Source organism: Canis lupus, chromosome 17, assembly GCF_003254725.2.
Source record: "Canis lupus dingo isolate Sandy chromosome 17, ASM325472v2, whole genome shotgun sequence".
Taxonomy (NCBI): domain Eukaryota; kingdom Metazoa; phylum Chordata; class Mammalia; order Carnivora; family Canidae; genus Canis; species Canis lupus.
Window position 1 is genome coordinate 53,274,941 of NC_064259.1, and position 20,900 is coordinate 53,295,840.

At 49.5% G+C, this 20,900-nt stretch overlaps 1 protein-coding gene across 6 annotated transcripts in view; it reads left to right on the forward strand.

The window, feature by feature from the left end:
• The first annotated feature begins 1,282 nt into the window (after nt 1-1,282).
• Nucleotides 1,283-20,900, forward strand: part of VANGL1 (VANGL planar cell polarity protein 1) — a 54,285-nt gene continuing 34,667 nt past the window's right edge. For 2 of the 6 annotated variants that reach the window (XR_003139540.3, XM_025453416.3), the window contains exons 1-3: nt 2,043-2,197; nt 11,316-11,519; nt 18,576-18,708. Coding sequence is in view for 5 of the 6 variants with exons in the window: in XM_025453416.3 (XP_025309201.1) it covers nt 11,449-11,519; nt 18,576-18,708 (204 nt within the window). In the remaining variant the exon portion in view is untranslated. Of the gene's footprint in view, nt 1,409-2,042; nt 2,198-2,481; nt 2,642-6,781; nt 6,856-11,315; nt 11,520-18,575; nt 18,709-20,900 lie in introns of those variants that run through there. The other 4 variants (XM_025453417.3, XM_049095830.1, XM_049095831.1 and 1 more) reach the window with 4 other exon arrangements.

The following is a 20,900-nucleotide window of genomic DNA, read 5'->3' on the forward strand; positions in this document are numbered from 1 at the left end:
CTCAGAGTGCTATGTGAGTTTAAATAGAGTAGAGGAATGCTTTCTGGTTGTGAGAACTAGGGAAGGCTTTGGGAAGAGATGGCATTTGAGTTGGATCTTGGCAGACAGAGGAAGTTTTAGTGAGTAGCATTCTAGGTCCATGAGGATGGGCAGGGAGAAATATATGCATGAATTTGTGAAACAAAAATAGTCATGCTGGAGTCTTGAGAACACCCAACACCTAGTACCGTACTTACCTCGTTGGGTTTGTAACAAATGGAGAAGTGAAACAATGGAGTGGCAGATGGAATTCACAATTTTACCTTCATTACTAATTCAGGTTAAGCTGGAGAATTCAGCTTTAGGCAAGAGCTAAATAAGCCTAAGCGGCTTTATATAGAAAATGGGAGCCAGGGCAGGCCTCCAGGTGATACAGACCATCCTTCAGCACCTGACGTGTTTTCCAGCTCTTACCTGTTACATTTGGATACTTGAGAAGTTAAAACAAAGACTAAATGGCATTTAAATGTGAATTTATTGTCTTAGAATAGAGTTTATTTTGCACTATTCCCCTAGATTTCATAAACTGCAGTGAATTATAGTCACTTCCCACCAATGTTTAGTGAGGATTTGTGTATTTCATAGGGACTATTCAGGAGCATCATAACTAGGAATGGAAATCCCTGGCCTGTTGTAAACTTGAAGGGTCTACATTTTAAAGATGAAGGACACATGTTTTTATAAAGCTCTACATTTCTGCACCTGAGCATGGTGGAGAGACAACTGACTTTATCCTTAGGAAGCTGGCTACCTGAGTCAGCAGTACCTGCCCTCTGGGGACTGGTGACAGGTTGGTGAAAGGTAGGCAGATGTCCTGGGTTGCCAAGAGTGAGCAGTGAAACCTGGTGGCAGGCTGGGGGGTGAGGGTGGGGGTCAGGGTTGGCACACCAGACATGTAATGTATGTACCCTGAAGAAGTCCAATATACGGGAGAGACTATGGGGTGGGGAAGAGAGGTGGTGAGGGGCCAGTGAGGGCTTTGGGGGTTAAAGTTCCCCAAGTAAGGCGAGCTCGGGGTAGGTGTGTGTTTCCCCACACCAACTGCCCACAGTGGTTCATCAGGCATGCCTCTACTCGAGAGCTCATGTAAGCAGCTTTGGGTTCCAGCCAGATTCCAGACTCTCTACAGGGATCCCTAGCCCTACCCACACAAGACAACTAAGGAAGAAGAATGCAAATATTCGTAGAAACAGTTGACATCTGTTCAGGCCTACTTGGCACCAGCCACTTGCCACTATCTCCCCACCATGATCCTGCAAGGTTGCGGTTCTCAGCCTCTTACTTTCTGGACAGGGAAATGGACTCAGAGATGGATGCCAATCTGGTTGAATCAGGACTGAAACCTGGGGCTGCCTGCCGGCCTTCAGAGGTGTGTTCTTCCAGCAGTTTCTAGAAAACAGGTGGGGGGAGGGGCAGGGGAGGATGGCAATGATTCCTCTGTTACAAGGGAGAGGGTTGGCGGCGGGGGTCTGGCTGTGTGTGGTTATTTGTGGGCTCATTTCCTGGGCTGTGTGTGAGTTTAAGTGTGAGTAATGTACCTTGGTTGAGGTGTGGGTGTCTATGGACAGTTGTAGTTCAGCTCTTGGACCGTGTATATGAGTGTGGGTGGTGGGGAGGGTTAGTCCCTGGTCAGTACGAATGTGTGCGGGGCTCTGGTGTAGGCAAACAGGCTGGGATTTTGTGCACGATTGTGAGTGTGTGTGTGGGTGTGGGGGGGGGCGCATGCACGCGCGCTTTTGAGGGTGCAAGAATGTTGGGGCTCGCGTGGGGTCAATGGCAAGCCGCGTGCTCGCGGTGTGTGGGGGAGCGGGCGTGTGTGAGGTCGGCCCGCGTGTGCGTGAGCGTGAGCGTGAGCGTGCACGCGCGTGGGTGATCGCGAGCGGGGGGCGGGGAGACGCCGGCCGGGCCCGCCCTGCGCTGCAGGTGGGCCGGGCCCGCGGCGGGGCGGCCGCGCTCGCTGCTCTTGGCTCGCGGCCGCGCCGGGCTCGCGGGGCTGGGCTCGGGCTGCGGGGCGGCGCCGGGACAGGAAGCGGAAAGCGGCAGCGCAGCGGCGGCGGCGGCGGGGCTCTGCCTCTCAGGGAGCCCAGCGCAGGCCGCGCAGCCGGGGCCGCTGAGAGCCGAGAGCGCGGGCCGCGGAGCCCGCTCGGCCGGCGCAGAGGTGAGTCCCGCGAGAGGCCGGGCGCGGGGTGCAGGCCCCCCCCCAGCCGCGGAGCCCCCGCGCCCCGCGCCCCGCGCCCCCGCCCCGGGCTGGGACCCCGCGCCCCGCGCCCCGCGCCGCACCCCGATCGAGCCCCCGCCCCCGCCCTCCCCGCGGTCGCTGCTGCGCCCGCGCCTCGGACTTCGGGGTGCGTCCCCGGTGCGCGTCCCGGCCAGGACGTTCCCGGGGCGGGGGCCGGGCGGGGCCGGGCGGGGCCGGGCGGTCCTCCGCTCCCCGGGAGCCGGGCGCGCACCGCGTTCCCGCCCCGCCGCGGGGCCAGCGCCCGGGTCAGCGCCCGGGTCAGCGCCCGGAGCCGGCCTGTGTCCGCACCTCGCTGCCGAGGCTCAGGCGGCCCCGGAGGCGGGGGGGCGAGTCCGCCGGCGCCGCGGAGAGCGCAACAGGCAGGTACGAGTTTACTTTCAAAAGCGCCGGGGTGGGCGGCTGGCGTCCGGCGAGCCCCTGCCCGAGGGCCGCGCTGCGGGAGCCCTGCCCTCCCGCCCCTCCCCTCCCTCCCCTCCCCTCCCCTCCCCTCCTCTCCCCTCCCCTCCCCTCCCCGCGCCGCGCCGGGACCTCACTTCCTCCTGCAGCCTTTGAACTGCCCCGAGCCGCGCGCCCGGGAAGTGTGAAGCTTTATGAGAACCGAGGCGCGGCGCCCGCGGAGGCAGGCGTGGGGCGGAGCCGGGGCCTGGAGCCGCCGAGAAGCCCCTCGCTCTGCCTCCGCACGGCCCGGGCCCGGCCGCTCAGCTCCTCGGCAGCAGAGGCCGCAGCGCAGCGCCGCCCCGGGGGGGAGGGTTGCGTGGCCGGCGCGTGCACTCTGTTGGCCCCTTGCACCGTCGCGGCTGCGGTTGGAAATGCCTGCGTGTATTTTTAGACCTTTACGCCAAAAGCTAGCAAAAGCTGCAGAGAGTCTGGCATTCTCGCTTGATATGTGTACAAATTTCACAGAGTTGCTGGGAAATATTACAGCCGTGTCCCCAATCGACAATGCTAATTAGCATCCTGCTTCCTGCGGATTGCACAGCTCCTAGGCTTTCCAAGTGACACGGCACAAACTGCCTAAAACCAGGGAGAAGTAATTAGTCATTTTATGTAACCACTAATTAGAGTTTTTAGAGTTGAATTAAATCAGTGTGATCTCTCTGGGGCTTTGATTTCTGGGAGGAAACTGTTTTATTCTGCAGTTCCGAGAAATAACCCTCTTCGCCTACCCGGGAGCATTGAGCGTTCCCGAACGTTGGTGTCTCTCAAGGTAATTAGTGAAGTTTTCGCTCTCACAGCCCTGGCGGTGCGACTGGGTTGCAACGTCATTTGTAAGTAAAATGGGACAAGAATCTTGAGAATGGCATATTTGTAAGGACGGCTTGGCCGGGCAGTCCCTTTTTATTGTCTTATGTGTTTGAGCAACAGGACAGAACCATAGAGGATGGTTTCCTCCCCGAGCACCCATTCTGTGTCACCCAGTCTGTTGAAGAATAAACAGATGTTGAGTGAGAAAAGTGTTGTCCCCTCTTTGCCCCTGACACACACAAACACACACCCTGTTTGTTACCCCAGACCTTGGCAGTGTTTGTGTCACCTGGGTGCTTATCACATTGTATTTATTTTTATTTTTTTTAATTTTTATTTATTTATGATAGTCACACACACACACACACAGAGAGAGAGAGAGAGAGAGGCAGAGACACAGGCAGAGGGAGAAGCAGGCTCCATGCACCGGGAGCCCGACGTGGGACTCGATCCCGGGTCTCCAGGATCGTGCCCTGGGCCAAAGGCAGGCGCCAAACCGCTGCGCCACCCAGGGATCCCCACATTGTATTTTAGCAGTGTCTAATAATGTAGGCAGCGTCTGTCTACCTTTGGGCTGAGAACTCCTTGGGAGTTACAGCCATTCGACATTCTTTTCTCTCAGACTCCCCACAATGCTTGGGACACTGAACCTGTGAGCAGGAGTTGAAATTGCAAAATTCTTTGTGGGTTATGTGTGGTTTGGGACAATTTATGATCGTTGTCTACCCTCCAATGTATAAGTAAACAGTTCTGGTTAATTGCTGTATCGCTGTCTATTTTCCATAACTAAGAGTGCAGGTTGTGGAATTAGATTCTCAGAGGTCACGCCACAGCTTCCTCACTTACTGTGACCTTGCTTTGCTTAACTGTAACATGACATGAATATCTGTTGTTCCTTACATGGCTTGTTTTGAGGATTGAGATATTGCATGCAAATGATTTAAATGGTCCACAACACGCAGTAAGCACAAAGTGATCTGTAAGATTATTAGTGCCATGCCTTCTCTCTGTAAAGCAAACTAGCCGTGGTTAGGGGACTGGCTGTGTGTGGGCATGTGATGTGGGCATTGTGCTATGCTGCTTTCCAGAAGGCGGACAAGACAAGTTTAAGGGGACTTGGGGCTGGACCATGTTTCTGCTCGTGGCTTTGGTCTTGCCTGAAGCCTGATGAAAAGGTACATGCTGTTCTCCCCAATCAGGGTCTTTCTGAATCCCATTTAATTGGACGCAGTCATTGGACTTGGCACCATGGGATTTACAGAGGAGGTGGTACTCATAAAATCTATTTTTTGAAGCTTAAAAGTCTAGCAGAGGTTAAGGGGGTGACTTGAAAACAGATCTACATCACGGGACCCCAGACACGTTAACCATTCACAGCTCTTCAGAAATCTATATCCAGCTGCTGGGACTGTTTCAGAGGTAATTAGAGATTCGAACCAAGAGTAGTTATTCTAGGAAGGTGATTTGAAATCATTAGCAAAACAGGTAAAATGAAGTTGACATTTTGAACGCAAGCAGCCTAGAGTCATTCAATTTTAAGGGGTCTGTTGTAATGAAAGAATCATTGAGTTTGTCACAAATGCCACAAGCCCTCTGATCCCCACATCAGTGACCTGGATAATGTTTTATGGTTTATAGGCCACAAGTTCAGCAAAAGGTTTTTCAGAGCTTGCCATACTTCTTCCTACCCTCCCTTTCAACCCCCAAGTCCTCCAAATAAACTCCACAAAACAGCTTTTGTTTTTGTTTTTGTTTTCTTGATCTGTCTGATATTCACTTCCAACCTGGGACTAGTAAAAGGAGGTCCAAGGAACAGAATGGAAATCCCTAAATTAGCTAAAGTTAATGGTATTCATTCTGGGTAGAGTAGCACTGACCCAACAAGATTCGTTAAGTTTAATGCAAGTGCTAAGGAGGTCTTGTGCCATGGGAAGGTATGCTTCGTAACTGAATGAATTTGACTTTACTGATGATAAATAACAACGCCAAATGGTGTGAGGGCTTTCCACATGCTAGGCACTATTCTAAATGGCTATGAATTCTCTCATTTGATACCCACCACAAGCCGATAAGTAAAATATAATTATGTTGTTAGGAACACAGGCACAGAAAGGGTAAGTAACTTGATCTGAGGTTACACAGCTGGCGCGTACCGGAGCCACGATTTGAACAATGACAGTTTTCACTTGTCTTCGTTGCTCCTCCTCTGCCAAAGAAGAGCTGACTATGAATGAAATTATCTCCATTTACATTTTCCCCTTAAGTGCCATTTGACTGGAAAGGGGGACCTTGAGAATAACGTTCACCGCAAAACAATAAAAATAATGATTGATGGGGAAAAAAATAATTAATGGAGTAAAACCCTTTAGCATTATGTGTCTGGTAGAAAAGTCACGTGCACAGTGTACATAAAAACGACTGTGCCAGAAACTTCTTTCCCTTAGAAATAGACCCACTGCTGAAGGAGTAGAATGACCCTTTAAGTGCAGAGAGTGTGTGTGTGTGTGTCTGTACCCCCTCTTGAGATAACTTTCTACCTTCCAAACCAGAGTTCCCTTAATTATTTTATAGCTGTAGGCAGAGCTGTTGATGTTTTTATAATTTCCTTTTCGTCAAGGTTAACTTAATGTTTACCACTGTCATTACCATAACATATTATTTCCCTCATATGAGCTTCTGAACACTGTGTTTTTCTTTTAAGTAGTAGGCAGGTATATTTTATGTGGGTGAACTTAACTTGAGGGAAAGATTCTCTTTGAGGCCACCCATCTTCAGTTTTTAATAAAGCGTGGCAAAGGGGGTTCTCGCTGACCTTTTTGCCTGGGAATCCCAGAATTTCAGATGCTGCCATGCAGGCAAAAGTGCACCTGTCTCAACACTGCCCTCTTGGCCTTTGGGGGATGTGAATTGACCAGCCTCGACCCTGGCCTGGCCTGTGGCCCCAGCTTCCCTCCAGGCAGTGCCTGTAGCTGGTACTGTGGCCCTTGCTCCTACTCTAGCAGGCGACTGCTGCTGACTGTTAACTTAGCCTGTCTGGACTTATAAACCCTGCTGCCGAGTGAGATGGTTTTGTGAGCACATTGCTGGTGGTTCTGACATCACTGCGAACCTGATCTCTGCGTTGTCCTCTCCACAGAGAATGTAAAATAGGCAGCCTCCACCATTCCTTCTACAATGGGTCTGTGGCCTCCACGACGTGAGGTCTGCCCCAGAAAACCTTGCTCGGCACATATTTACTGAGTGCCTGTTGCATTCTAGGAGCTGGACAAATCCTACGGAACGTGGTCCCTGCCCTCATGGAGCTCATAGTCTCTTCGGGAGCCAGATGTGAAGTAATCATGCCAACGTGTCATCGGAAGTTGTGATATAAAGGGAAAGGATGGGGTGCTGTGAAGGGGCCTCACGTAGACAAGAGGATCTGGAAAGGCCTCTGGAAAGAAGCAGGATTTAGTGGAGAGGGATGAGTAGGAGTGGAGCAAAATGGGGCGTGGGGAGAGTATAGCAGTTGTACTGGGCTCTGCCAAGACTGAGGCTGCAGAGAGCCTGGTGCTTTGATGGGCCTGGCGCTGAAGAAAGAGGGGTGCAGCTGGTGAGGTGGGCAGGGCCCCACTGACCCAAGTGGAAGATGCTGTGTTGTACTCCCACTGGAGTGGGACACCATGCAAGGGTTTTAAGCAGAGAAGTGACATCCACCTTGTGATATGAAAGATCGCTCTGGCAGCTGCCCATGCCCTATACCATGGGGGTCATCGCTGGGGTCAGGATGATAGAGGGACAGGATCCAGATTCCAGGATCCATATTTACACCTTTCTGTGACTGTGTGGCAGCTGATCTGTTTATTACCCTGGGGACCTGATTCCTTTTCATTACTTTACTGTCTTCCTGATAAGGCATCCCTCTGACCTTATTTGAGTTCTGCTAATTTCTTATGCATACAAGTGAACTATCTTATAAACATCATTGCGGTGATAAGCTTCATGATGGGTGTTTGTGTTAACTGTATGCAAGCTCTTTCATTGGCCCTGAAAATAAGTCCGCTCTGGATTTTCTTAGTTTGCCTCCTGTTGCTCATGCTTAATCCTTACCGAGATCTGGGACAGGATTCTATAGCTGTGATAGAAACAGCATGACTTCGGGAAAGGAGCCCGTACTCAGCGGAGACTGGATTCCATGGTGGGGGTGGTGGGGAGCGAGCTGCAGACTTAGTAGTAGGTTAGCCCTCTGTGCATGGAGCCTGGAGGAGGTGGGTGGCTGAGCATTGGGGGAATGAGAGGAGGCTCCTGAGGGCAGGTGGCACTTAATGACAGTGGGATGCATGGGAATCACAGGAGAGAGTGTTGGAGGTGGCACTTAATGATAGTGGGATGCATGCGAATCACAGGAGAGAGAGTGTTGGAGGTGCCACTTAATGACAGTGGGATGCATGCGAATCACAGGAGAGAGAGTGTTGGAGGTGGCACAGGCCTGGGTAGATGGGATAGGTGGGATGACTGGATCCCCCTGGCCAAGGATGTTGGAAAGACTAGGCCAGGACTCCAGGGGGCACTTGTGGGGGTGCTCCAAAAAGAGCAGGGGGCAGCCGAGTAGGAGAGGTGCCCTGAGGGGGATTTATTTTTTCAGTATTTGTCAAGTACCTGTTATGCCCAGAATATCCTGCAATAGGTACACCGTGGCTCCCATCTCCGGGGAGCTTATGCTAGGATAAATCCACAGACGGAGAAGAAGAACGGGCGAGTTTTGAGCCTTAAAGGATAACTTGATGGGGGCGAGGGAAAGAGTGTTGGAGAAATAGTAGCCCCAACGCCATCGGGTCAGAGGATGACCGGTAGTGGAAAGCTCTGGGAGGACAGGCCACTTGCTGTGCACATGTGCTGTTGTTGTTGCTGTGCCAGCATTGCTTAGCATGGCCTCCTGTGGCTGCTTGCTGAATGCGGAGTAAGATGAATGCAAAAATGGGATCAGAAGGTCTCTGGAAAGGAGGACGAGGATGTGACCTCTGCATTTGGCCCACTTAGAGCTGCTTCAGTAGAGTGTGGAGGGAGGAGGATTGGGGGGACAGTTGAGGGGGAGGGAGTGGCAGTGCATACAGACCGCCCCTCTGAGGAATACAGGTAGGACTTGTGGGAGAACCTGTACGTGGGTGCTGGTAGAGTTAGGTGAAGCCTTTCCCCAGAAGGCACTTGGGAACCCATGATTTCCTTTAAGGGACATGCCTGGAGTTGTCTTAATGGATGGCCAGAGATTTTAATGGGGACCTAAAATGATGTCCTTTCTCAGAGGGGGGAAGGAAGGGGAGCCTGGGTTACCATGCGCCTTCCGTAAGGAGCCTGGTTTATTGCTCTCACCAACAGAGGAAGAGCTCATGTTAAATGGCCTTTTTTATGGGGGGCAGGGCAACAGTGGCTCAGACATGTCACAGCCAGCCCAGGTCTGCAAGGGCCTGGGTCATCTGCCTCTGAGACACCCCAGGCAGCATTTAGCCAAAATTAGCTGGAAGTGGGGATGGGAATGGGGAGATTGGGAGAGCTGGGGCCAAGGGCCATCATGGGAAGAAGCTCATTCTGGACAGGCCCGGGGACCCTAGCTCACCTCCTAAGCCAGGTGTCCACTAGGTACAAAGCAGATGCAGAAGCCACAAAGTCCAGAGCCGAAAGGAAGTGAGAATCGAAGGCACTGGAGCTGGAAGCTCACTGAAATTACTGGCTGAAAACGGTGGGAGGCGGAGTCAGTGGTAAAAAAGAGGATGAGTGTGCTCTTCAAGTTTTCTAGGAAAGTGGAGGTGGTTCAAGAGCAAAACGCACATTCCAAAAAAAAAAAAGCCACTATGTTTGTTTTTACACTCAGCCCCCAGACTAGGGTCCTTATTTGCATTTTACGGGTGAGAAACTGCCTTGCTCCAGCGCACAGCTGTAGTTAGCCACCCGGGGGCTGAGACGCCCGCCCAGTGCTGTCTGACTGTAGGCGGGCAGCAGGTGGAAAGGCGAGTGGGGCCAGCTCTGCCCTGCTCCTGTCCATGCTCTGCTCTTGCAGAGAAAGGCAAGGAGGGACATCAGCTTTCAGGACCTGAACAGGGAGGTGCTGGGAGCCACAACTCTCCGTTCGATGCAGTAGGAGCCCCCTTGCTACTCACAGCCTTCCTGTTCCTCACGGTTTACGGTGCGAGGTCTAGTAATGTGACTGAGGTTACATGACCAAGAAGTGGGTAAAGCCTGGGATTGGAACCCAGCCCCAGACCCTGTGTGTGTTAGTGTTCTCAGATCAGCCCTGTGATTTATCCCAGTTTGACAGGTGAGGAGTCTGAGCCTGAGAAAAGCAAGGGGCTTCTCCTGGGTTGTATCAGAGGGTGAAGAGTGCTGGGCTAGAACCCACTGCTCGCCTGGGGCTCTTGATGGCAGAGGAGAAATGAAACGATGAGCCAGAACACCCAGGACAAGGGAGGCTGGGCCCAGAGGTCACAGTGCCTGCAAGCGAACGCACCTCATTTCCATACTTCCACACAGAACGAATGCTAAGGGCAAAGGCATCTTAAGCTATCTTTGAGCCTGGAAGGTATGCTGGTATGTGGAGGTGACCCAAAGGTTGGCTTCCGGCCTGCAGGTGGGTGCAGGGGTCAGGGAGCTTTGGTCCCCTCCCAGTAGGGGTAGGGCTGTGGCATTTGCAGCTCCTTTGTTCTGTCTTCACACTTATGTCACCGGCTCTAGTTTGCTGTTTCAACACTGCAAGGAGGAGCCCTGATGGGCGGAGACCAGCTCTGGAGGTGCAGGATAAAGGGAGAGACAAACTTGAGGTTCTGGGGCCTTTAGGAGTAAAGGTTGTGGCATGTGGGGCTCAGGAATGTACTTGGAAATGTTTCCAATTTATTTTTATTGCAAAGCAATATCTAATGAAAATGTGGGGAAAGACCCAGGAGCCTGCAACTAATAAATCACCTGCTCACTTTCCTTTTCCGATGTTCCTTCTTAATCACTGTGTTTACAGAAGCCTTTTATAAGACTGTAACTGTAAAGCAGATTCAGGATGTATCTACAGTCCTGCAGTTTGCTTTTTAAATTTATCATTATGTTGTAAAACTTTCCATCCTTCCTGGTTATTTTAAACAGCTATCTGATATTTCTTTGGGTGGAGGAATCCTGTTTTCCTTACCTCGTCCCCCCCCAACTCCGCCCTGCTTTGGGGGCATTTAGATTATTTTGGGCTTTCTCCTGTTGTAAACAATGCCATAATAGTTTTTCTTTCTTTCTTTTTTTTTTTTTTTCCAAAAAGAATCAGTTCTCGAAGATAAATTCTCATGAGTTTGGATTCCTGGTTTAAAGAGATAGAGAACTTTTTTTTTTTTTTTTTATTGTCTTTTGGAAACTATGAACAAAATCCCTTAAAAGCTACTTCCCTGGGTATTGTTCTGGTCACCAGCAAACTGGCAGTGGGGGCTGGGCACTGTCTCGGCTGTCGGATGGGAAGCCACTTCCTCCAGCCTGAACCCAGGCTGTCGGATGGGAAGCCACTTCCTCCAGCCTGAACCCACGCAGGGAGGCTGCGTCCAGGAAATGGCCAAGGGCCAGGTCTCTCCCTCTGCTGCTGTGCCTGCCACTGTCATAGAGGTTTGGCCTGCCAGCACCTGCCTATCTCCCTCCTGGACACTTGGGGAAGCATTTAGCATTCAGACTCTTCCTCTTTGCTCATGTGTTCTGGAACAGGCCCCAGAGAGGAGGTAGCTGCCATCATTTATCTTCTGGAATCTTTAGGTTACCTTTGAAAGTTAATATCTTTTTTTTTTCTCCCTGTTTTTCCTAGAATTTGTTCCCTTTGAAGAGTGGCTCCTGGATATCCAGGCCCTTTGGGGCTTTAGGAGCCTAGTAGGTGAAATTCTCTGCCTCTGAGGAGAAACACTGCCTGCTCCTTCCTCAAGAGCAAGCTCCCCATTGCTATGGATACCGAATCCACATATTCTGGATATTCTTACTATTCAAGTCATTCGAAGAAATCTCACAGACAAGGGTATGTAAGCTCTTGATTGTTCCACCTTTATTTCCATTTGGGAAAACTTGCAGGTTGGTCCTGCTTTCTAGGCTCACTTTTCTTTTCTTTAAATATTTTATTTATTTATTAGAGAGATGGAGAGAGAGCAGAGCACACAAGTGGCCTGAGCCACCCAGGGGCCCCCAGACTCACTTTTCAAGCGGTGAAGCTGGGTTTCGGGGCTGTTGATATTGGAGGTTCAGTTCACCCGTGGATGAGAAGCTGGGCTTTCAGAGCATTTAGCGTGCGTTGGGAGTAACCATACCACCAATTTACATTTTATAGCTGTCATTACGGTTGATGACCTAAATGTCTGACAGTTGATTTTATTTTATTTTGTTTTTTTTTTTTTTTTTGACAATTGGTTTTAAATTAAAGTTTCTTCCTGCAGTGGAAATGTTTTCCATTTTTAAGGACTTCTCAGAGATGACACTTCTCCCAAAGCTTTACCAAAAATGTAAATGAAAGTTTAAAAAAAAAAAAAAAAAGGTGTTGATTTGTTGCTTTTCACCTAAAGTTGCTGACTCATTGTTTGTTAGGCATTTGCTGTGATGTTTATACACTAGGTGGTAGGATGGGTCTCGTGCCATGTTGCTCTCTGGCTAGTTTTCCCAGGGAACAAGCCTAGGTAATGGAAGATTGCCATTGGGACGCCTGGGTGGCTCAGTCGGTTAAGCATCTGCCTTTGACTCAGGTCATGATCCCAGGGTCCCTGGATCGAGCCCCACCTCAGGCTCCCTGCTCAGCTGGGTGCCTGCTTCTCCCTTTGCTAGTGCTTGCTCTCTCTCTGTCAAATAAATAGATAAAGTCTTTAAGAAAAGAAAACAGAAACCACCATCTGGGGTGATGGGGACCAAACTCTCCTCCTCGTCTGTGCAAAATGCACAGGTCTGCCCTGGCACTCGTAGAGTCTGCTGTTTACAGACCTGCAGAATGTTTGGTAAGTCAAGGAACAAGGGCATGAATGAGTGAATGAATGAATGAATAATGGAGAGGTGGTTAAGAAGACAGTTGGTGAAGTTGTAGTGCTGCCTCTTGCTTAGACTCGTCATCTGTGAAGTGGGTATGGCCATCTCACAGGGCTGTTGAGAGGATTCAGTAAGACTGTTCATATAAAGTGTTTAACCTAGCACAAAGTGGGAGGTCACTAATCAGTGACTGTGTTAATGCTATTAACAGTCTTGGCATTTCAGCACCACATTCAAAGGTCCCAACTGGCTAGAGCCCAAAGGTCCAGCTGTGTTGGCAATGCTGCGAGGGCTGGGAGGGCTGGGAGCACCGGTTGTAGTGGTGTTTTCCTGACCAAGCAGTTGCTCCACAAGCAGCCGAATGCAGAGTGGCGTTTTGTTTTGTAATAGGGCAATAAAATGTGTTTATCTAATTGACTTATGTATTTGCGAGCCCATATGGATGTACACAGGCTGCAAAAGGTGTAGAAGGATGTTCTCTGAGCTGCCAGCAGTGGTCACCCATGGGACAGGGACTGGACACAAGGCAGTGACTGATGGGAATTTTGTTTTTGCTTTATCTTTCTGTACCTGTTCAGTCTTCTACAAGGGAGTGTTTTGTAATTTAAAATATGAATGAGATAAAAGCGTATAAAACAGAAACTTTCAAAGATTGTTTAATGGTCTGAGAAATCATGTTTACAAGGGCATGTTCTAAAAAAAGACTCAAAACTATATTCTTATAAGATGAATGGTTTTAAAAAAAATTAAAAAAAAAAAAAAGAAGATGAATGGTAACGTCATTGGCTGCACCTGTCTTGTCTCTGAGTATAGAATTATTAAGATTATGGGTGAGTTTCTTTTTTTTTTTTAAACCTCAATTTTCTGAATTTTCACATACTGGTCTTAAAATCCTAAAAATGAGGGCAGCCCGGGTGGCTCAGTGGTTTAGCGCCACCGTCGGCGCAGGGTGTGATGCCAGGGTCCCAGGGTCAAGTCCCACATCGGGCTCCCCGCAGGTAGCCTGCTTCTCCCTCTGCCTGTGTCTCTGACTCTCTCTCTCTGTGTCTCTCATGAATAAATAAATAAAATCTTTTAAAAAATAAGTAAATCATAAAACACCAGAAACAGCCATTTGGAAACACGACATCTTTGCATCTTCCTGCAGACAGTCATTCCTTTGTCGGTGTGCCAAGCTTCTCTTTCCACACGGCAGTGACAGGCATAGGAATTTGGGGTGCTGCTGGTGCTTGGGGATGGATTGGGGATGACACATTACGGTATTTAAGTAGGAACCATCTCTGGCCTCCTCTGCCTATACATGTGCGTCCCAACTGTCATACGTAGGGGCCCCAGGCTGTCCTTTGCTCTTTTCTGAGGCCTCTTGGGGCCCCCAGAAATTGAGACAGCAGTGCCCTTGTGGTGACTTTATGATCGAAACAGCATGCAGAACTGTTCATACTTTCTAGGGCCCATGTGGAAAGTACTTGGCAAATGATAGTACAAGCTGAGACTTTTAGTAAAGTACTCAGGGGGTGTTACTGAAAGCCTATTCAGAAAAGCTTTGTGTGGAAGGGATGGCCATTCAAGATTCCATGGGTTCTTGATGAAAAGACAACCCCCACTTGCAGTGAATTCTCTGAGGGCCCTGTAGGGCATAGCGGCCAACTATGGGGCAGAGCTTGTAGCCTGTAGATGGTGTGTGCTGGGGAGTGCTTCGGCAGGGCATAAAGAATATTGTACAGTGGGACTCCTGGGGGGCTCAGAGGTTGAATATCTGCCTTGGGCTCAGGGCATGATCCTGGAGTCCTGGGATCGAGTCCCACATCGGGCTCCCTGTGGGGAGCCTGCCTCTCCATCTGCCTGTGTCTCTGCCTCTCTCTGTGTCTCTCATAAGTAGATACATATATAAAATCCTTAAAAAAAAAAAAATTGCGCAGTAAGGATACCCCTCATCAGTGTGTATGCAGGCCCTAGACCCAGCCAAGGGTCTGGTACCCCCAGGAGGCTCCCTGTGCAGCTTCTCTGCTCAGCGACTTTAATGGAAAAAGTGGGAAAGAAGAGGGCTTTTTGGTAACTTTTGCAGGCCTCTAACTCAGAGAGGAATAATGAAATGCATCAAACTTGATACGCCCAGTGACACCGAGATCATCTTTGGGGGACTGGCTGGTTTCCAAACAGATGATAAGTGACTCTTTTTTGACAAAGAAGTCAGTGGCCTGGTTTTGTGATGTCTGCTCTCTCCAGAGGGTGTCCAGTTAGTTCACTTGCTGGGAAGATGGTGCAGACTTCAGTGACCTTGCCTCATCTGGGGAGTCTAGAGCAGTGGTTCCCCAAGTTCCGTACAGCAGTGGGCAGTGATGCTGATAAACACTTGGTGGGCACTGGAGAGGCCCCTCAGTCTCTGTCCCCCCAGAGGTGGTGCCTCCCTCCAGCAGGCAATAGAGTGGCGGTGCGGAGAGGCAGTGTTATTTGCCTGACGTTCCGAGGCTAGGAGATAGGTTTCAGGCCTGACTTGTTGGGCCTTTGGAAGCCCAGGCTTTCCCCTCTGGGCTGTGCTAGATGGGGAACAGCAGGAGGAACCGATAGGGGGAAGGTGGGGGCAATTCGTGTGACTAATGTGCTGAAATGCACTGTTGAAAAGAGGGCGGCCAGAATGCAGAGGGAATGGGCGCTTTTGTTCCCAGGCGGCCTCAGAGTCAGTTTGTGGAGTGCCCAGCCCTCCCACCCGAGCGTGCCGAGCCAGCGGGTGCCGAGCCAGCGGAAGCAGCCAGCCAGCCCCACCATCAGCAGGGAAAGGACAGGTAGTGGGTGGTGGTAGAGGAGGAAAGGGAGGAGTGACTGGTGGGGCCGGCTTTCCCCAAATAGAAATAGACAAACAACAGAAACCTAGCGAAATAGTCTTCCCAGGAAATGCCTACTGTAGTGGGAAGAGAACAGGGGTGGATGGGGGTCTGGCTGCAGCGAGGGGGTTTTACAGCAGCCCCCAGACGCCCAGCGGGGGAGTTGCCTAAATAGATGCGTTGACACACACACGTGCAGGTACAGACGCATGCCTGGGCCTCCTGCGTGCTGTTGCTTGCTCTTCCCACCCTCTCGCCTGCATACACACAAGCACAGATACACTCTGGTCTGTACCCTTACAGGTAGATGTTGCATAGACACAGTCTCCAAGGTAAAGATATCCATTTAATGCTATTTTAATAAAGAAGCCACTCTGTATCTCAATATTGTACAGCTGAGCATTACACTCACCTCTTGGCTCCCATTATTGAGCCCCTGCTGTATACAGGCATTTCACAAACCACCAGACTTCCAAGCACTCACTCCCCCAACCCTCTCTCCAGGAGCATTTGGGTGGGAGAACCTTGGGGACAGTTTCCTAGACCACCTGCATCCTGATCACCTGGGATGCTGGTGAGAAATGCAGATTCCTGTCCTCTCCCCTACAGAACTCCCTAGGGGTGGGGCCAGCGAATCTGCACCTAAATTCCTGCCCCAGGTGGTGGCTCTGCACACTCAGGGTGTGAAAAGCGCTGGTTTCGCTGGTTTCAGGTTTCTGGCTTAGGGGGATGATAAAACCTTCCTGGGGTTATCAGATCCTAGGCTCCTATCTGGTTTACCAGATGTCACCAAGGGAATGGTTCAGGCAGTCACTTCTCCTTTGGATGTCGTTGGGCCCTTTATGAGCCAGGTGAGATGGGCCAGGGGTCAGAGGAATGGCTGGCCCTAGAGAAGCTGTTTCCAGCCCTGGGTGTGTCCCTCTCCTGCTCTCTGCCTCTGCTGTGTTCAGGCTCCAGCGCTTGGCATTCACTGAAAGAATTTTGACTTCCAGTGGAATTTGTGCTGTCACAGGATTTGACCCATGGGACTGGTAAATAGATAGTCGGGTTAGGGGAGCATGTGACTTGGCTGATTACAGAAAGAGTCGATAGCTCGGGGAGCAGGTGGGGATGATGGAAACATAAGCTAGAAGAGGAACCTCCTGGATCTGGCTGGTGCAGGCCCTGGGGAGCAGGGTTCTAGACTTCATCCACACAGGTCATCCGGAAGACTGCCCAGGCACATGGGAAGGCTCTCCCCAGTTGTTTATTGTTTCTCCCACTGGGGCCTTGTGAAGTGATTATCTTTGGCAGCCCAGAGCCTTGGGCCTGTGGCCTTATGCTATTCACGTGCACAGTAGTTTGTGACTGCCAGCAGTCGCACCACAGGCGCATTCCAGAGCGCCAGTAGTTCAAGTAGAGGGTGTCAGGGCGAGCATCAGGAACAGTCATGCTAGATCTTCCGGTTGCTCTTCAGATCAGCGCAGCACAGTGGGTGTGAATCGAGGTGGTGGGAGCAAAACCGGGTTCACATCTTGCTCTGCCTCTTACTACTATTTTGGGAGGTCCATTAACCTCCATAAGCCTCAATTTCTTCATCTCTAAAATGGAGACAAGACTACCATCCTCATACAGTGATTGTTAGGATCGAATGGAATTAATACAATAAAGCCCCTAGTAGAGTGCTCTCCAAAGTGGGGGTGGGGGGTGGAATGACTGGCATCAATAGCTACATCTCTAGGTGAACAGATTCTCTGCTGTCCCCCTCGTTAACCTGGTTAAACTAAAACACCCAAGTTGACCAGGACACATGTGTTTCTGGACTCTATTTAGCAATAGATCGGGATGATAGGTTAAGCTCTAGAAATTCGAGATGCTCCTCACTGAGAGTGTCTGGACCCCAGGATGCTTCCCTGCTCTTTGAAGGAACTAACCAGTGCTTATCCTAGGGAGGTGCCAATAAGATAGGTGTTGGCCCGCAGGAAGTCTGTGTGTGATTTTGTTGGCTAAGTAGCAGGCTAACAGGGGACACGCCGTGGAGAGGAAGAAGCTGGGTCGTGTGTTAACAGTTGCTTCTACATCTCCCCTGAGGCCCCCGTACCGAGCTCTGCACACATTATCTCTTATCATTGTCCCTGTTTCACAGAGAGGAAACTGAGGCTTTCAGAAGTTGAATAACTTGCACAAGGTCACACATCTAAGGGGTAGAACTGAGATCTGACTCTTGTCCCCAAAATCTGTGCGCAGTGCTCTGTCCTGCTCTGGGCTGGGGGAGGACACCTTGGGAATGAGAGCAGGTGTTTGAAGGGAGGACTAATGTCAAGGTGGCCCATAAGACAGGGAGTTGAGGGAACTTATTCTTGGTCACCAATGGGCAGGCTCCTTCTGTGGGGGCTCCTCTGTCGAGTGTTCTCAGGTAGGGGGACAGGAGTGCTAGTGTCCATAGGTGCTTAATGGCCATGTTGTAACTTCTGAGTTTTGCACAGTGATTGATTCCTTTGGTAATTTCAAGATTGACCCATGGCAGGGTGCTCTGGCGGTTACCCTGGACGACTACCCAGGAGGTCCATCTGGGGTAAAATGAGGCAGCAGCCTGTTCTCCTCAGGAAGCCTAAAAATACACACACATGCACACACACACAAACACACCCCTTGGTTTCGTTTGTCCTGGCTTTTATTGTTCCTCTGGGTTGCCTTTAAGTTCAGCCAGAACCTAGGGGAGTGACTTTTAGTCTGATTTTGTAAGAATGAGAAGTAAAGGCTTCTTTGTACTGGTTTAGAATTTCCTTTCTTCTCAACTTGTCCAAAGGTGTAGGGTGACAGTGTGTCCCAGATTTTTGTGGACAGACCAACGTGTAAAATATCTTGCCATGTTGTCCTCACAGGAAAGTCCGAGAAAATAGATTTAGGCAGGTTATAACCAAATCAAGTCAGTAATTTCACAGTAAAATGTGCTTCAGCTACAGAAATTCTGAAATTTACAATTAAAGGCTTTGAGAAAATATTTTCAATTCCATTGTTGAGGGAGGAGTGACAGCCTTTATTTAGGGTCTTGGAATGGCAGAAAGATAATACTAAGTAGGGAGTAAAAATTAGCTTACTCCTTGCAACGGGGGAGGCTTGGGTGGGTATTGGCACGGCATGTGTGTTTGTGTGTGTGTGTGTGTTGAATTTTACTAAGCTCAAAATGAAATTTATAATATATTTCAATGGGGGGTGATTCACATGGTATAAATGTGCTGGCTGATGATCTTTTCCCCCCCCAGGGAGAGAAATAGAGAGAGACACAAATCACCCCGGAATAAAGATGGCAGAGGGTCAGAAAAATCTGTCACCATTCAAGCTCCTACCGGAGAGCCCCTGTTGGCAAATGATTCTACTCGGGCAGAGGAAGTTCAGGTAAGGATCAAAGGCAGTCTGTAAGCTCACTGCTCCTTGATGGAGACTCCTTTCAGCAAATGTTTTCCTAAGTCTTGTTGCAGTAGATTCTCTTGGGTTTTTATCTTTATTTTTCTAGCATGGTAATGAGTTTATCTATGTCTCGTGGTTTCTTGTCAGTCTAAGGACAGCCTGTCCTGCCATTGGCTACCTTGGGGATTCTTCTGGAGTGTGATTGGTTGGCCTGCTTTGAATGGTGTTGAAAAGAAGCCAGCCAGCCTGATGACTGGGCAGAGAAAGGGAAAGTTACAGGCTGTAGTCTCCCGAGACATGGTCCAAAGTGGAACAGTGCATGAGGGAAGGAAGGAAATGCTGTCCAGAAACCTTGAGTACAGTGGGGAACAAGAGGTTAAGGGAGCCCAGACCGACCACCATGAAGTGCATGAAATAAATTGGGGGGTTGTACACTCAGATGCTTGACAGGAAAACTGGATGAATGAAGTAGGCCTTGGGTCACAGAGAAGGGGCAAAAAAACATACCAGGCAAGCTCAGGGGTGAGCTGTAACCTGTGTGGCACTTCCGTTGTCGGGGTCGTGGTGCGGAGCAATGGGGTCTGTGGCAAAGTGGAGAATGCATCTCTGTTAGCAGAACTGCAGCTCCCCAGCTCCAGACACTTATTACTGCTCAGGAATGCAGGAATTCAGTGTTCCTGGTCTAGTGGTATTTAAGAAAAGCTGAAAATTAGCATTTTTATGTGAAATCACCCAATATTCAAATATTGGCAACCTGTGAACTTTTAAAAGACACTGTGTGAGTTCTCCTCGCTGGGTCTTAACTATCTGGCAGCCCACCTGACTTAAATAAACATCTGAAGCATACTCAGAAACATGTTTGCACACCCTCCACAGTTCTTGAAATATATGTGTGGCCGGCCTTGGCCCCAAATAAACCAATGTCTGCTCACGCCTGCAGGTACGTACACACACACATATATGCATTTATAAGCAGATGGGTGGCCTGAAATTGGAATTCCTCAGAGCACATGAGGTGCTGTGGGATGAATGTAGAGTTTGTTGCTGGTACTTACCATCACCCCACCTGCCATAGCTCTGGAAGGACCAGAGGGACGGTTAGATGGTTGGGACTAATCCTAAGATTAGACTACCTTATAGGGGGGTCACTTTCCTTCTAGATGCGGATTCGGAGGTGCTGGTGGCCCACTGTGAAGGCATTTCTTCTTTGCAGCTTCTCTACGTCTTGGAGCTCACTGAGAAGCTGTTGGCGTTTATTCCAAGTGGATGTGATGGGAACAGCACTGAAATGGGCTTTTGGAGGCTGTGTTTCTTGGTAGCTCTGTGACCATGGGCAGTCCTGACCTCTGTGGACCTCAAGCTCTGGAGTGAAGATCTTGGGTGTCAGATTAGAGCATCTCAGATCCTTTCTGTTCTAAGACCCTCCAAGCTTAAGAGGACCTTTTGGACATCTACATTTTCTTAGGCACAGATGTATACTCATTCTCAAAATGTCCAGGGGATTAAGTTAGCAACTCTGGTAGGAACAAGGGCATTGAATAGCTAAATCATAGCAGTGTGGTGGTCAACAAAATGGCCACAAGATACTAGTAATAATTACTTCCACATCGATTATCGACTAAATTTTAGGCCCAGTGCAAAACATGGAATCCGGTTTTTGTTCTTCACTCAGAGTGTTGTAAAATAAATTATTTTGTGAATTGACGTTATAATGAGTTGTTGATCTTTGAATTTGTAGCTGTTTTTTTCCCCTGTTGGTGAGGTGTTTTTTTTTTTTTTTTTTTTTTTTTTAATTGAAGTAAATTTATACACGAAGACATGAACTAGGTCTAAAGTATATGGTTCGGGAAGTTCAAACTGCTAACTGAGCCCATAAAACACTATCACTACTGTCTCCCCAGTCAGTTCCTGTCCCTACCTGCAGCTCTCTAAGACAAAGTCTATTGTGATTTCTCTCACTATAGATTCAGTTTGCCTCCTTTAGAACTTCATATAATTGGGACCATTCATATTCTTTTGTTTCGAACTTTTTCCAGTAAGCATGATGATTTTGAGATTTATCCACGTGTTGGCATGTTTTAGCAATTCATCCTTTTTTGCTTTTGGTGAGCGTTCTGTTACATGAATTTATTATCCATCCTCCTGATGAATAGACACTGGAGGTATGCCATCTTGGGCTA